This window comes from Sorex fumeus, unplaced genomic scaffold (assembly GCF_029834395.1).
Source record: "Sorex fumeus unplaced genomic scaffold, SorFum_2.1 ptg000072l, whole genome shotgun sequence".
NCBI classification, from domain to species: domain Eukaryota; kingdom Metazoa; phylum Chordata; class Mammalia; order Eulipotyphla; family Soricidae; genus Sorex; species Sorex fumeus.
Genome location: NW_026606129.1, coordinates 43,774,597 through 43,790,207, shown reverse-complemented (window position 1 = coordinate 43,790,207; position 15,611 = coordinate 43,774,597). Strand labels below are relative to the sequence as shown.

The 15,611-nt window shown below is 41.4% G+C and overlaps 1 protein-coding gene across 1 annotated transcript in view; it reads left to right on the top strand.

Moving 5' to 3' along the window:
* The window catches only part of ULK4 (unc-51 like kinase 4), a 583,905-nt gene that overhangs the window by 316,100 nt on the left and 252,194 nt on the right, over window positions 1–15,611 (top strand). Inside the window, exon 32 of the mRNA XM_056128948.1 lies at window positions 10,642–10,747. Coding sequence (XP_055984923.1) covers window positions 10,642–10,747 — 106 coding nt within the window. The remainder of the gene's footprint in view (window positions 1–10,641; window positions 10,748–15,611) is intronic.

Here is a 15,611-nt window from a genome sequence, read left to right as displayed (position 1 = left end):
GAGAGATGAGCTTCCAAGATTAGCCCTTGAGAGTGGCCAATACTGAAATTCAGCACCCCCATCCCCCCCCCCCCATTGTATGTATGTCCCAAAGGTCAGGAGCATCTGAAGAAGATTAAGTCTTCTCCACTTAGCAAAGCTTATGACAGCAGTAGGTAGGTCTAACATGCAGGGACTGAGCTTCTATGTCTTTGTAACCTCCCTCCTAGATGCTGGGTGGTACCCAACGGCTGAACACATCCTGGATTTTAATTGAGTTTTTTTTCAGTATGGTGATGAACGGTTAACTTGAGCTTCAAAGACCTTTCGATTTAGCACCTCTGACCTAGAGGTTGCACACTTACCTTATAAGGGCCCAATTCTTGGCAGAAATCCATCAATCTTCATCTAGTCCTTTCCCTTTCCTTCTTTCTTGCCTTCATTTTGGGCACTCTTTCCAGTTTCTGGTTTTCTTTGTGACTTGCATGAAGAAAATTTAATGGCATTGATTTGACCTCTGATATTTTAGAGCTGAGGCTGACTTGTTGGAATGCAGGCTAAATGTGAGAACTACATAGTTGTCCCTTTTTCTACTCCTTTTCTAAGGTCAGGGGCTTCTCATGAGTGGTGCGACAGTTGCTGAGAGAGACTGAATGTGACCAGTGAGCACTCTACTTATGAGTGTTGGATGTCTTGTAATAGCTAAGACCCCACAGATGTTATTCTCAGAATAAATGTTAAGGATGGTCATGTTTTCTTGATCTCAAGTTTCTCCGGAGACACGTATTCTGGTGGGCCTAAGCCATTAATTTGAGCCCTTGATAGTTCCATTTCTAGACTTGTGGTCACTTTCTCCCTACATAAAGTTCATCAGTGTCCTGTCTTCCAGTATCTTTTTGTTATTCCAGCACATGGGATACTCAGGATATACCAGTGGGTTCATCATTTACCAGAAATCATTTCCCAGCACAAGACCCATTGACCTCCCCATTATTGCTCGCATGAACCGCATTGACAATGCACAGTTGATGCTTTTGTGCAGGCTTTCTTCTACTTTGTTACTGTTTAGTGTTCCTGGAAGCTTAAACAATGTGTGAGGGGGGATGGAAAAAGAATACAGGGGACACAGCATATTCCATGTATGTGGCCAAGTGAGGTCCAATTCCTGATACTTCATGGTCCCCTGAGCACACACTAGAGGTCCTTGAGCATCTCTGGGGTAACCCTGATGACTGCAAGCATCACAAGGCTCCAAATCCTCTGACCCTCACATTGAGCTGCTGGCCCAGTTGGCTGAGAATTTCTGGGAGGAGCCACTAAGCTCCCAGAGCACTGTTTGGGAGATAACCTCCCCCCAAATAATTTTCTTAATTTTATTTATCTAAGAGATGAAAAAATACTACTTTTATTCCATTACATCCAATTTATTTTTCAAGTTGATTAACTTTTTTTTTTATCATTTTCTGGCCAGATATAAACTTTTGAATGTCCCAGAGTAATTCTATAGCTATGATTGTTCCTGTCTAAGTAGAGTTTAAGAGGAGCTGATTGCTCCTGTTTATGTAGATGGAAGACAGAAGTATGATTGTGCAGAAACTGAAATTCCAAGTGCAGTAGATTCTGAATATCCTAACTGGCTTTGTTTGTTTTGGGGCCATACTGGGTTGTTCTCAGGCCTTACTCCTGACTCTGTGTTCAGGGATCATTCCTGGTGGGGCTCAAGGGACCATAAAGTCCCCATTTCCTCAGGAATAGCCCATCTTTCACTTCCTGTACCTGGTTAAAAGGTAATTGGCCGGATGTTGAAAGTGACCCAATATGCAGCACTAGTTGGCCTGCTTACAGCTTTACTTCGCTGCTTGCCAAAAGTTGTGAATTTTATTTATTTACTTTTGGGAAAGAGTTCATCAGTGGTGCCCCAGCAGTTCTCCACAAGATGGGCTGTTGGGATGCTGCAGCTGCCCAAGGATGCTTGATCCTTGGAGCAAGATTGTCCTTTCTTTAACTGACTTTCAGCCACTGTGTAGTGGACAATTGCACCTTGGTGCTGGGGACATGATTATAAACTCAGTTCTCTTTCTGTAGGGTTCTAGCAAGGATTGGGTGGAGAAACCAACAGTGAAGTGTAGGGAGGTGCTCTGGGAAGGCAGGTAGAGGAAGGTGATCCTGTCAGACACACGGACAGCTGCCCCAAGGCCCCAGACTCGAGCAAATGATACGTGACTTGAATTTCCCTTTCTGTTGATGCTGTGATGTCGGAGTGCTTCCATATGCTTGCAGAGTCCTCTGTGGGTTGCACTTGAAGAACCAGGGACCACAGTGGCCCCAGGTGATGCAAGGTGGTGCCAGGAATCGATCTTACTGCCTGTGGAATACAAGGCAGGTACTCCACTCCAGGGCCAAATCCCCAGTTCTTGCCTGATACTGTAAAATTGGAGGTTAGTTTTCTGAAGGATGTATTTAATTTACTCTTGGACAATGGCCGGAAGCAAGGAGAAGGAAGAACTTGTATGTGTGGGATGAGCTCTTCTTTGGCCCCTCTGTCCCCATACTTCCGGCAAGCACTTAGCTCGAATAGTGTGTCGTGAGAGCAGATTTTCTTACCAGCATTCTAGGCAGGCACATGACAGGGTCACAGTCCATCCGACAACTCTTGGCCTAGGAGCTTCCTTCCACTCCATTGCCAAGGTTCTCCTGCCTAAGCACACTGGATCTAGGCTCTCTGAGTCTGCCTAGGGGCCTCAGGTCCTGTCAGGAGCCGAGAGGATGGGACATCCTGCGAGAGGACTAGATACTGTGGCTGTTGAAAGCACAGGGGCGAGGAGAGCAGAGGAATGCAGGGAACCTGCCAAAAAGGCCCCAGGGCTCGCTGTCATTGGTGTGGAGTGAGTGTCGCAGTTGGAAGCCGGGCTCAGCCCACTGCTTGGCAAATGGTACCAATTGATTTCAGTCTACCCTCTGTGCCAGCTGGGATGTGTTTCTACTAACAAATCTCATTTTCTGCGGCTACAGGACCGCTATAAGGTCTGTCAGTCAAATTTAAGAATGATGAAAGTCTTCTCTCTCGTCTCTAGCGAGAAAGATGGAGGGAGGCCTTCTCATGAGGGTGACACAAATAAAAGAAGGAACTTCAGGCTTCCCTCGAGGATGCGGGTACCACCTATTTTGGGCCACAGGGACATACTTTATATCTTGGGAGACCCCTACCCTGAGCCCTCCCTACAGAACGGAGGCTTGTTAATAGCCTCATGGCTGGCAGAGTAATGGCCTCCTATGAGGCTGGCAGAGTCCTGGACCTTATGACAGCTCCCCCTTCTTCCTTCACATCTTTCCACTTTGGATGCCCAAATCCTGGCCTTCCTTCCCAGGAAATCCCCTGAAGCTATTCATGAGGTAAACGTGTGAATTCATTTAAATTAATCCATGTCCTTTCAGTGGAATCCAGTTTGTTCCCTTCCCTGTCCTTCACTCCCAGCGGTTCATCGTTGGCTCAGTAAAGTCATGAGACTATTTTCAGAATCATAATAGAATATTTCTCTAGGCTTTAAAGTGTCAGAGCAACTGTGCTCTTGCTTCTGCCAGGAGCTGGCCCTGTGGCCTTCTCACTCCCTGCCTCACACCCCAGCCCTTGAGTCCCCTCCTAGACACACACAGGGCATATGGGTAGCCCTGACCCACTGTTGCCCAGTGTAAACCCCCACACAGCCCCTGGACCTACAGCTCCCAGATTGAAGGCCCCAGAAGTAGAGAAGAATCTCTTGTGACTATGGAGGTGGGAATCTGCTCAGTGTTTGAGAAGTGGCTGAAAAGCAGAGTAACCATGGGAAAAGTCCTACACCAAGGGTGGCAGCCACCTGGTAGTAGGCAGAGGGGAGGCTCAGGAAGTGCTCAGCTGAACATCCAGGGGACTTTGTGCAGATCAAACTGAGGCCTCCTGTGCAATGCATGTGCTCAGCCACTGAGCATATCTCCAGCCTGAAAGGACTTTGTAGCTGAATGAATGGCTGTGGGAGATGCTGAGATTGATGGTTTTGTTGGCTGACAGGCCCAAGGGCTAGTGGGTCTCTGAAACAAAAGCAAATCAGCAAAGTGTTGAGAGAAAGGAGTTGAGTTCAGCATAGATGCCACTGAGTCTCTGCCTCCTAAGGGACAGTCTTGTAAAACAGTGATGGGAGAGTGTCCTCTTGCCCACAATTATGTTGATTTCGTCAGGGCACCATGGGGGCTGCCCACTGTGAGCACCAGATTTTCAGGAATCTAGCTGCATAGGAGAATGTGTGGATGAGAACATGAGTGGGCACCGCAGTTCTCGTGTAATCATGTCCTCTGCAGACTGGCACCCCGAGAGCAACGTGAGCTGAGTCTGCAGAAATGTGACCTGAGTGTGCTGTGCAGGGCACATGTTTGTTCTCGAGAGTTTGTAGAGTGACAGTGTCCTAGATACAACACCCTGTGTCACTCTGTGTGCTTCTGCTTTTCATTCTCTCAGTGGCTGTGTTTTCTCACCCCCCGAGGTTTAGTTGTCTAGTTCAAGCAGCCTCCTAAGCTCTGACCTATCCCGATGGCAGAAGAGAGGGGCTGAGGGTCCTTGCTGCTCTGGGTTTTGCTAAAGGAGTTGCTTGCCTCATCGGCTTTGACTCCCTGTCAGATTCCTTCCAGGCGTCGGAAGCCATTTAGTGACATTTCCATCTTTAGATATTAAAGAGTGGCATGTCGTGTTTACAGTGCAACCACTTTGGGGAAGCTGATCATTTTTCAGTCGCGTTTCCTTGCTGTGCCCTTGGTATTTCAGAGCTGTCCTCTTTAAGCACTGAAGCAATTAGTTGTGAGAAAGCTGATTCTTCAGGGTCCAGTGCTCCCCTGCCTTTCATTTGCTGAAGCTGTACATTTTAATGAAGTTGTTTCATCTGTGTTGCCAAACACTAGAATTTTGCTCCTTCAGTTCTAATTATCTTTACTGGCAAATGCTATGTTTTATTAGAACTCTCCAGTGCTCTGTTTATTAAATGTCCATCTACTGTGACATCAGACACACGAAGGAGGTGGACTGTGTTGATGGATGGGTGATGGATGGAGGGGTTAAACATTTTCATCATCATCTTGCGGTGTCTTGGGGTGGCCTTCTAAAGCTTTGTGGGCTACCCATGTTGGCTTCTCCCTGGAGCTCTGTTTTCTCTGTTTTTATCCCTCAGCCCTTTGCTGACACTTGGCGTCTGGATAATGTGGCTGTTGTCAGTAGCTCTTGTGTGAGTTTTTATTCTCTAGAGGTAGTACGCTTCTCTTTCCTGCATACATCTGATCCTGCATCTTGCTTCTGTAGGTTTCTGTAGGGTTCTCAGCTCAGTGACACACATTAAGGCTGTTATGAGCCAAGAGGTCTCCGGGCAGTGGCACAGGGCACATTGTGGCATGAAAGGAAGGAGACCAGTTTGACAATAGTCAGCCCCCCACAGCACAATTTATCTGCTTCCTTTCTCCTTCTACTTTGGACGTGGCATTCCTTCTCCGAAGTCCTGGCAGTGTGCCGATGGGATGGTGCTGGCTCATGGAGGGTTTTCTGATGGGTCCAGTGACACTGACACCCTCCTGCCCTCTCTTCTGGAGTCACTGGACAATGCTGCATGGTGCTTCAGGGCGTGTTCTCCATCAACTTGTACATAGAGCACTGTATTATCATCAGATCTTGACATCAGATCACTCCATGAGCCACGGAAAGTTCCACTTCCCCTCAGTGCCCTTAGCTGTGCAGAGGGGAGCACTGTACCCATTTTATTTTCAGGATTAAATTAGACAGTGGGGGAGCAGGTCGTGGAGTGATCTGACACATTGTGAATCATCAGAAGTGTCTTGTCGGGCCTTGCACCCATGTGGTTTCTCTCAGACCCTACGGTATGCAAGTGGTAAGTGCCCAAGTCTCTGATCTTGTGGCGAAGAGCCCCTGGTTTAGATTATTCCCCTTTAAGGTTCCTCATGTTGGTTTCCTTGCATATGCTGGGACACAAATGAGGTAGATTGCTTGCTTATTACTGAGCTCTGGGGATTTAAAGACTTTAGCACTGGGGACTAGAGAGATAATTCCCAGGTTAAGGTGCTTGCCTGGCATGTGGCTGATCTGAATTGAATCCTCAGCACCCCGTAGAGTTCCCTCAGCACCACCAGGAATGATTCCTGAGCACAGAACCAGGGGTAAGCCCTGATCATCTCTGGGTGTAACCAAACAAAGCAAATATCAGAGTTTGACCTGGCTTTCTCTTTTCCCCTCTTGCCAGAAGATCCAGCCATCAAAGCTAATAGGTTTAAAATCTTTAGGTTTAAGAGGGCAGGGAGGGGATATCATGGAGAAGCCGCTAAGGAAGACTTCATCTCTGATCACTCCTACTCTTTCTCCACCCCTGGGTGTGGTCTGGTGGCCAGACTTGTAGTTTCTTCCCTTCAAGTCTATCAGTTCCCAGATGTGCCCCAGAAGGACTTGGGCCTAACATATTTACCTCCAGGTTTTCTCCCTTTATGTAATTGCCTGTTCTGCCTCTAAGAAATAAAGGTGGTATTTCTGATGCATAATTTATCTCCTGTAGGCCGATGTGGTTGTGAACAGCAAGAACAAATCTCATTAAGAGCTGCTAAGAGAAATGAAATTACTCATTTTGATAGAAGTTAATAGAAGTGTGCTTAATTCATGTTTACACCTTCTCGGCTGCCCTTGGCATGTATTTAGCATTTTTTCTGGGAGAAATTAGGATGGAGGCCTCAGCGGTAACTTGTCGTGCTTCTCCTGACAAGCACGTCATGTGGAGCAGAAACAAGGGCTCTGCTGGGCATTCTCCCCCCACCATCCCCTGAGCACCAAGAACTCCAAGAATAAGCCAGTAAATGGAATATAGTCAATTTTCACAAAGCCTTCACCTTGCACTGAAAAATTTTGCAAATTTTTTAAACCAACAACAAAGAAACTAAAAATAGCAGTGATTTTATTTATTAACAATTAACCATTTACTAATTAACCATTAACCATCTCAGTCTGGTTACTGGATGGTGTCCTTCTTTTATGCATCAAATATTTTCTTTTAAGAAACATAGTAACAAAGATGTGTGTGTGTGGGGGGGGTTTCCTTTTGATCAAGTGTGCCTTAGCTTCTTGCCTCTCTGTGGATTGAAGTGTGTGGACTGGCACAGGCCTTTATTCTTCAGGACCTCCTGGTCTAGAGTCTGATCCTAGTTCTTCAATTAATCATTTTTTCTACCCCCTTTCCTAGAGGGGACACTTTGGGTTATAACCAGCGCCCAGCTCTGTGCTTAGAGGATGCTTCTGGCTGTGCTTGGGGACCACATAGTGGTGGAATTAGCCCAGGCCTCTCATATGCAGAATATGTACTCCAGCACTTTGAATCCTGGGTTTTCGGTGTTCAAGTTTGATGAAGATTTAGAGAGTTGGGCTTTTATACCTAGCAGAGGAAATGTCTGTACTGAAACGGGACATTCACAGTAGGAGCATAAGGGGAAACTGAAATTATTGCAACAAGTCAAAAACAGTGCCAAGAGCTTTGTACAACAACATGTATTTAATCATAAAAACTGTGTATTTTGAAGAAATGATGAATTTACCTTCTGTGAGATGGATCTATATTTGTAGACTGACTCGTCTTCAAACAAGGAGCAGTATGTGTTATTTAGCAAGTGGGACTTAAAAAATAAAGATTTATTAGCTTTTCTGTTCTTCAGAAGAATAAGTTGCCTATGTATCGTTAGTTACTTTATCATGAATAACATGCCATGTCATCTTGGTGCTTATTAATCACCCTTTCCTTCCAGCCTACTGTAGGAATAATTAGATGAAATTGGTGGCAGACCACTGCTTCCACATTAATCTTCTTAAGTTGTTGTCAGTGAAACATTCAAATATTAGCCCACGTGTGTTTCTAAGGAAAGTTAGAAATATTTTAGGCATCAGTATTTGGGAAGCAAGCTCCTTGTGAAGCAAAGATATGGGTAGGAAGGCTCATGTAGTCAAATGGCATTTCCTCCACAGGGTAGAAACTCACTGATTGCCTGGTTTCAGGGGAGGCTTCATGAAAATGTTGGAGGTCAAGTACTATCAAGGGGGGCTGCTGACTGTTCTGTATATCCTCATCATGAAAACTTACTATTGGGGTGTCTGTTTTCTGTTCCCCATGCCAGAGGGAAAAATAAAATGGAGCAGCCCTCACTGGTCCTTCCAATCCTGTTCTATGTTAATTGGCCCAAATAAGTCTCACACCCATCTTCTATTGTCAGTGGGTAAGAAGATCCAACCCACTACATTCCTCAGAGAAAGAACTGGGTACTTTTTATACATGCATGAGGACTAACCCAAAGCAAAGAATGTAAGTCAATTAAAATGGATAGCTGGTTCTTAAAAAAGAGTGATAAAGTGGAGAAAGCTTTGAGTTTGCTCAAGAAAGAACGCAGTGTGAAAGCTAATGTAAATAGCTTCAGATAAAGGCTTGTGAAGGTAGCAGAATGCTCTGTACGTATTTTATTACAGTATGTTTGAAAAGTCGGACATTGTAGCTATGTTCTAGAATAATATAAATGTAAAAAACTTAAATTGAGTCACAGTGATGATACATGACTCAAGATATTTTCTAAAAAGTTTAGAGATCTACTGGTAGTGTAATACCAAACCCAGGTATTATCATCAGTAAAGTTTATCAAACCTTCCAGAAACGTTTTATGTACCACAAATGTTTGTGGGATACAAGGAAGGACTTCAGTAAAAAATATTTTTTAGGATTAATACATCATGAAATGAATTTTAAAACCAGACGAGACTGTCACTCATCATTTCATAACTTCTAAGAATTAATATTGCTACAATCCTAAAACAAATATCCGAACTTGTTATCCTATGAGAAGAACAACTGTGTTGTCTCTCCTTCAAATTTGTCACCATGTAGAGAGGATAAGTCTTCCTCTGCAGTACTCCTAATCCACCCAGTGCTATACTGCCTTTCCCCAGCATGTCTCCTTACAGCACATTCTACAACTATGTTGTCTCTCTGTTTTCTTCCTCTCCTCTACAAGGCAAACCCCACAAAGGCAAGGCTGTTTGTTTTGTTCACTGATAAAAGCAAAGTACCTAGAACTGTGGGTAATGAGTAAGTCTTGAGGCAGAAAAAAAAAGAATTCTAGAGACAATATGGGCTCTTGGATTGGATTATTGGACAGAAAGATATTTCTGTAAAAAATGAAAATTGAAGTCAGTGCTTAGTATTGTACCAGTTCAGTATTGGGGAGAGTTGGGGGACATGTATGTGGAAATTTCTGTTTACAATCTTAGTAATGCTTCTGCCAATCTAAAAATTATTTCAGAAAAAAAATCTCATCGAATTCAAAGATGTCTAAGGTACTTACACATTTAAAGGATAGAACAAAATTCCAGCTCAGGTGACACTTTACAGTATGACCCTGTCTCACCATATGATTTGAAATTGGTGTGCCCCTCCCTTGTAGGTCTCCTGCCCCCATAAATTTTCAAGATTTTATCTTGCAAATTTCATTTTTTCCACAGCACTGGCTGCATTCTAATTCATTTTACATATTTTTAATGCTGCAGAGTTGTCTCTTATGCCTGCTTGTCTTCAAGAGGACATGGAACCATGTTTTCACTCGTGTAACTCAAGTGCTTAGAACAATGCCTGGCACATAATAGCTGTATCTATTTGTCAAGAAATTGATAAATTGATATCATTTATGTTTTAAAATGTGGCAGAGAGAAACAGTCTACCAACCTGTCACACTTTAGTGGAAACTGGTGATTAATATGGTTTGAGGGGCCAGAACCAACACGAAGCAAGCTGGACACCTAGAAACTCACAATATGAACACTTGTGTTGGCCCAGATGTGAGGGTGGGTGCTAGCTTTCTGTGCCCTCTGTATCTGATTGGCTTAACCTAGTCCAAGAGCTTCAATATTCTTCATATTTCCTTTACTTTGGGGGACCCACACCTGGTAGTACTTGAGGTGGTGCCAGAGATGGGTCCCTGCATACAGAGCTTGTGCTCCAGCCCTTTGAGCTCTCTCCCTGACCCCTCTCCTTATTTTCATATCTGAAATGTCATAATTTTGAGTATACCATGTTTATTTTTCTAAAAATTTTGAGGAAATTTAACAAAAATAAAGCAAACTATTAAATTGAGATCCTTAGAACACTACATAGAAATGATCTCTTGTCTCTTTAAAATGGGGAGTTATGAGAAAAGGATTATTCATTTTTCCTATTCTCCTTGGAATCAGAATTACTCCTGCCTTTTTTTCCCTGAAGTAAAATGTTGAAGAAAGCAAAATTCACTTTTTAAGATCTCGAACATAGTTTATTAAACTGAAGCAGTGAAGCAGTGAGTCATATCCACCCATCAAGGTACTAGAGTAAAGTAGGGAAATATTAGTGCCAGTTTAATCTTGAAGCTGCAAGAATATTTAAGTCGGTTTGTCTTTTTTTGTCATGTCAGTATCACTTTCAAGTGTGGCCTCTGGGAAGTACCTCCACACAAAAAGATCTGTTTCATTAAAATGTGAAAAGATAACCAAGAAACTGGGAGCAAGAATAAAGAGATGAGGTCATTTGTCTTTATTCTGAGGTAATTGTATTTGTTTTATTGTGATGAAATTTATGTCTATTGCAGGCACATCGGGAGAACATTCTGGGTAATACCATGCAAAGTGTGATTGCATTGCTTAATAATTTGGTTGCCTGCAAAAATACGAATATGAAGCTACTTTATGAACAAGGTAAATGGTTCTTTAAGTCTTTGCTTCTATTGAGTTTTTCCTATTTAAGTTTGCTCGTATAACATAGTAGTGAGTCAGGAAGTGATATTTAAAGTAGATTGTTTATCCTGGTATTTAAGGATTTATTAATATTGCAAGCAAAAATGGATAGTATGCTCATGGTAGTTTAGGTGCATTCAATTCTCTTTAATGGCATAAAGTTAATGACTATGCTTAAAGACAATAAACCAACAACTGAAATGTTAATATTTAGATTTGTGTCTGCTAATAAAAATAATATATATGGTCAACAATGTCTCAGAAAATGAAATCAGGATAGATTGACAATGACTTTTCATTTTATGTGATATTTACAGTGTTACAATTTTGAACAACTTGTAAGACTATTTGAACACTGAGGCTTAACACAAAACTGATAGGAAGACACAATAGATTTTCCATATAACCTGTCCCCTTATCCATTTCCTCCACTGCCATTATCAACTTCTCTCATAATAGGAGTACTTTTTAAAAACCAGAGATAAATGTGTATTGACAAATGACATCACCCAAACTCCATCATTTCCCTGATGGTGGATTTTTTTTTTTATTTTACATTTTGTATTTTACATTCTGTACGTCTGGGTAAATGTGTAATGATATGTATTCATTAAAGTTTCTTCATTTCAGAATTCAGTTTCATCACAGAATTACTGATCTAATTTTCTTATCTTTCATTGGACTTATGTAATACTACTGTATTATTTGTGCTGAAGTGATAGCATAGTGGGTAGGGCATTTGTCTTACATGCGGCAAACCCGGGTTTGATTTCTCCGCCCCTTTTGGAGAGCCCGGCAAGCTACCGAGAGTATTCCGCCCACACAGCAAAGCCTGGCAAGCTACCCATGACATATTCGATATGCCAAAAACAGTAGCAACAAATCTCACAATGGAGACGTTACTGGTGCCCACTCGAGAAAATCACTGAACAACGGGAGGATAGTACTACTTTATTATTTACTAGTACATAGTAAATTACTACATAATTGTTCCCTATCAGATTGGCATCTATCATTTAGTAATACACATTTTTTACTTGCTTGATTTAATATAATTATATAGAAATTATGTCATTTCTATATAGCTATTAAGTTTTCAGTAAGGATCAGAGAGATTTTTAGTGGGTAGGGCACTAGGTGAACCAGGCTTTTTAGTGGGTAGGGTAATAGGTGACCCAGGTCTAGTTCCCAGCACTACATAAAGTTCTCTGATCCCTACCAGGAGTGATCCTTCAGCATAAAACCTGGAGTAAGCCCTGAGCACTGCTGGGTGTGGCACACAAACAAACAAAAATGCTAAATATTTTATTGTCTACATGTACCAATTCATTTATCCATTTACCCATTGAAAGAGATCTTGATGACTTTCATATTTGGTGATTATCACTTCACATATAAAACATCCAGATGTAGATTTTTACATGAATATCAATACTAAAGACTAAATTAACTAATTGTATGCTAATTTTTGTTAGAAATGACCCTATTTTAATTAGTGATAAATGAAATCCATGAGAATTTATCACCAGCAGACCTACCACACATGTAAATTAAGTTTTATAGGCAAAAGAAAGTTATGTGGGTGAAAATTCAGACTCAGATCTGTATAATGAAATAAAATAGACAGGGTAGATTAACATGTGCTTAACTATAAAAGAATATTTGTTCCTTCTGACATTTGTTAAAACTGATGAGGCATATTAGTATATCCATAAACTTTTGCAGTATTCCAAAAGTAAGAAAACATTTGGCAATGAGACTTGTGAACTCCAGAAATTACTAAATTAGTAAAATCTTTGAACAACATAGTGTTTTTTCACAAAAAACCCTGAATCTCAGTAAAAATGCTTTCCAACTGATAAATAGAAATGTGAACTGCCTAACTGTTACACACACACCTCATCACCCTCCCTCCTCACTTCCACACTCTGTTGACAAACAGTGGGCTGAAGACATTTATTTAAGTCATTAAGCAACTCTGTGGCTAGTTGATTGTCTGTTGGACTAAATGAATAGTGAACACACTTATGTGACCAGATGCTATCAGAAATACAAACTTATAGATTTAGCATAATGTAGTCACTAACAGCAAAACAGCAAGAACTGATAACCTTAGCAGATAAGTATAGTGCTTCTGGTTTTCAATGTCCACACATATTTCAGACATGCAGCTTTCAATAAACCATTATAAACATGCCAAAAACCCAGTTGAATACTTGGCCATATATTGGGAAAATGCAGACTGCAGAAACTTTCAGAGGAGACCCATGCATTTGTTTTATTAAATATTTTAAATTAGCAATTACAAATACATGGAAAAATACAGGAAAGCATGTCTAAATAATTTTAGAATAATGTAAAAATGCTATTACACTGGAGTAATACATCAACATAAAAGTATAAGAAAGTATAAGAAAATCCAAAGGAAAATTTGAAGTAAAAACAAAATAAAATGGAAAAAAAATCACTTGAAGGGCTAAAGCGATAGCACAGCGGTAGGGCGTTTGCCTTACAAGCGGCCAACATGGCCAACTGAGTTCGATTCCTTCACCCCTTTTGGAGAGCCCGGCAAGCTACCGAGAGTATCTCACCCGCATGGCAGAGTCTGGCAAGCTACCCGTGACATATTCGATATGCCAAACACAGTAACAACAAGTCTCATGATGGAGACGTTACTGGGCCTGCTCGAGCAAATCGATCAACAACGGGAGGACTGTGACTGTGAATATGGAAAAAAAATCACTTGAGGGCTTTTATTTGAAATAAAAGAAAAAGAATCATCCGAAGAAAGATCATTGTTTCCCACAATACGGACATAGGATTATAAGAGAAAACTGTGGAGAGCTATATTACAATAAATTTCATAGATTCAAGCTGTAGAAAGATAAGCCATTAAAGCTATTAAATACATTCAAACAACTTAAGTATCCAAATCATTGTTCTTTCCACCAGCTTTAACCATATTTGTAGCTGAGAAGATTTCTCTGGTTCTTATCGATTAATGCATAGGAGTCTCAAACCTTGTCATTCTGATTAAGAATTTTTCCTTCCTGTTTTGTTTTTGTTTTTGTTTTGCAGGCCACATCTGGCAGTGTGGCTTATTCCTGGCTCTGTGCTCAGAGTTCACTCCTAGCAAAACTCATGAATCCCTCTCAAAACATTTTTCTCTGACTTGACTTGAGAATAAGGATACTTTAGAATAAAGGCATAGAAGATTCTGAAGATTCTTTTTTTTTCTTTTTTTTTTTTTATGTAGGAGTACTGCTATTTATTCAGCCACTGATTGGGCTGACTGAATTGGGCATGAACTCCACTGCAGATTCTTATTGGTTAATTGAGAGAGTTTTAAGGAGTAAGATGCATGGAACTGAGATTAAAGACTAACCATGTAATCATGGAAAAGGACTATATTTGAGGGGAGGATGAAGGACAAAGTCCTATAGCAGGAGCCTGAGGAATTAGGAGGTCAGGCATGGAAAGACTGCCTATGAGGTGATCGAAGTGACTAGTGAAATTAATCGTTCAACAGTGTTCAATAGGTGCAGTATCAAAAGAAGTACATGTGGATTTTCTATAAAGTTTAAATGTCAAGGTCCCATTTATACAGAAGTTTTATGTTCAATTACTATTTTTTTTAATGCATCCTCATATCCCCCAACTTCATAAGCTTTAGTTCTCAGAGTAGTTAGCTTCATTTCTGATTTTGAGGAGTGAAGTAGACATCTCAAATAATTATGGCAAGCATACTTGTAGGGAGTCCCACTAAGCTCAGAGAATGATAGGGAGTGAGTTAATGGTCTGAGGTTGTTGTAATTGGAGGAGCGGAAGTAGGTAGTACAGTCTGTTCTGAGGTTGAGTAAACTATACTTTGCCTGCAGGCTTCTTGCTTTTACAGATGTTCATTCGAAAGTAGATATGGCCATTATGGGGTTTGGCTGCAGCAGACAAAATTCTAAGACAGGTTTCAGATAGAACCAGAAGTTAGTGAATACATAGAGGCAAGAGTTTGACAATATGAAGAATTTTGCCTTGAGCTCCAAATGTGCAGTGGAAGGGATTCAGAGAGTTCTGTGGGTAGGATGAGACTCTGTGAGCAGATGTGCAACTCTTCTGATGGCCAAGGAATCCTAGTTTCCCTGTATGTACTTAAGTTAAAACTTAAAGTTCTGTCCCTATGGTGTGAAATGATATCTCATTGTGGTTTTGATCTCCTTCACTGCTGGTGGGAATGCTGACTGGTTCAGCCCTTTTGGAAAACAGTATGGACAATTCTCAAAAATTTAGAAATTGAACTCCCATTTGACCCAGAAATACCACTCCTGGGACCCAGAGAAGGAAAAAAGTATAGTCGAAGTGACATCTGCACTTGTTTGTTCATTGCAGCACTCTTTACAATAGCCAGAATCTGGAAAAAACCTGAGTGCCTGAGAACAGATGACTGGTTAAAGAAACTTTGGTACATTTACACAATGGAGTACTATGTAGCTGTTAGAAAAGATGAAATCATGAAATTTACATACAAGTGGTACTATATGGAAAGTATCATGTCAAGCGTAATGAGTCAGAAAAATAGGGATAGACATAGAAATATTGCATTCATCTGGGGAACATAAAGTAACAAAATAGGAGACTAACACCCAAGAGTGGCTGAGATTAGTACCAGGAGGTTTGTTCCATGGCTTGGAGGTCAGCCACACATGCTTAGGGGAAAGGGAGCTCAGATAGAGAGGGAGCACCAAATTAAGGGTGTTGGGAGAATCCTCCCAGGATGGGAGAAGCATGCTGAAAGTGGACTATAGACCAAACATGATTGCCACTCAATGCC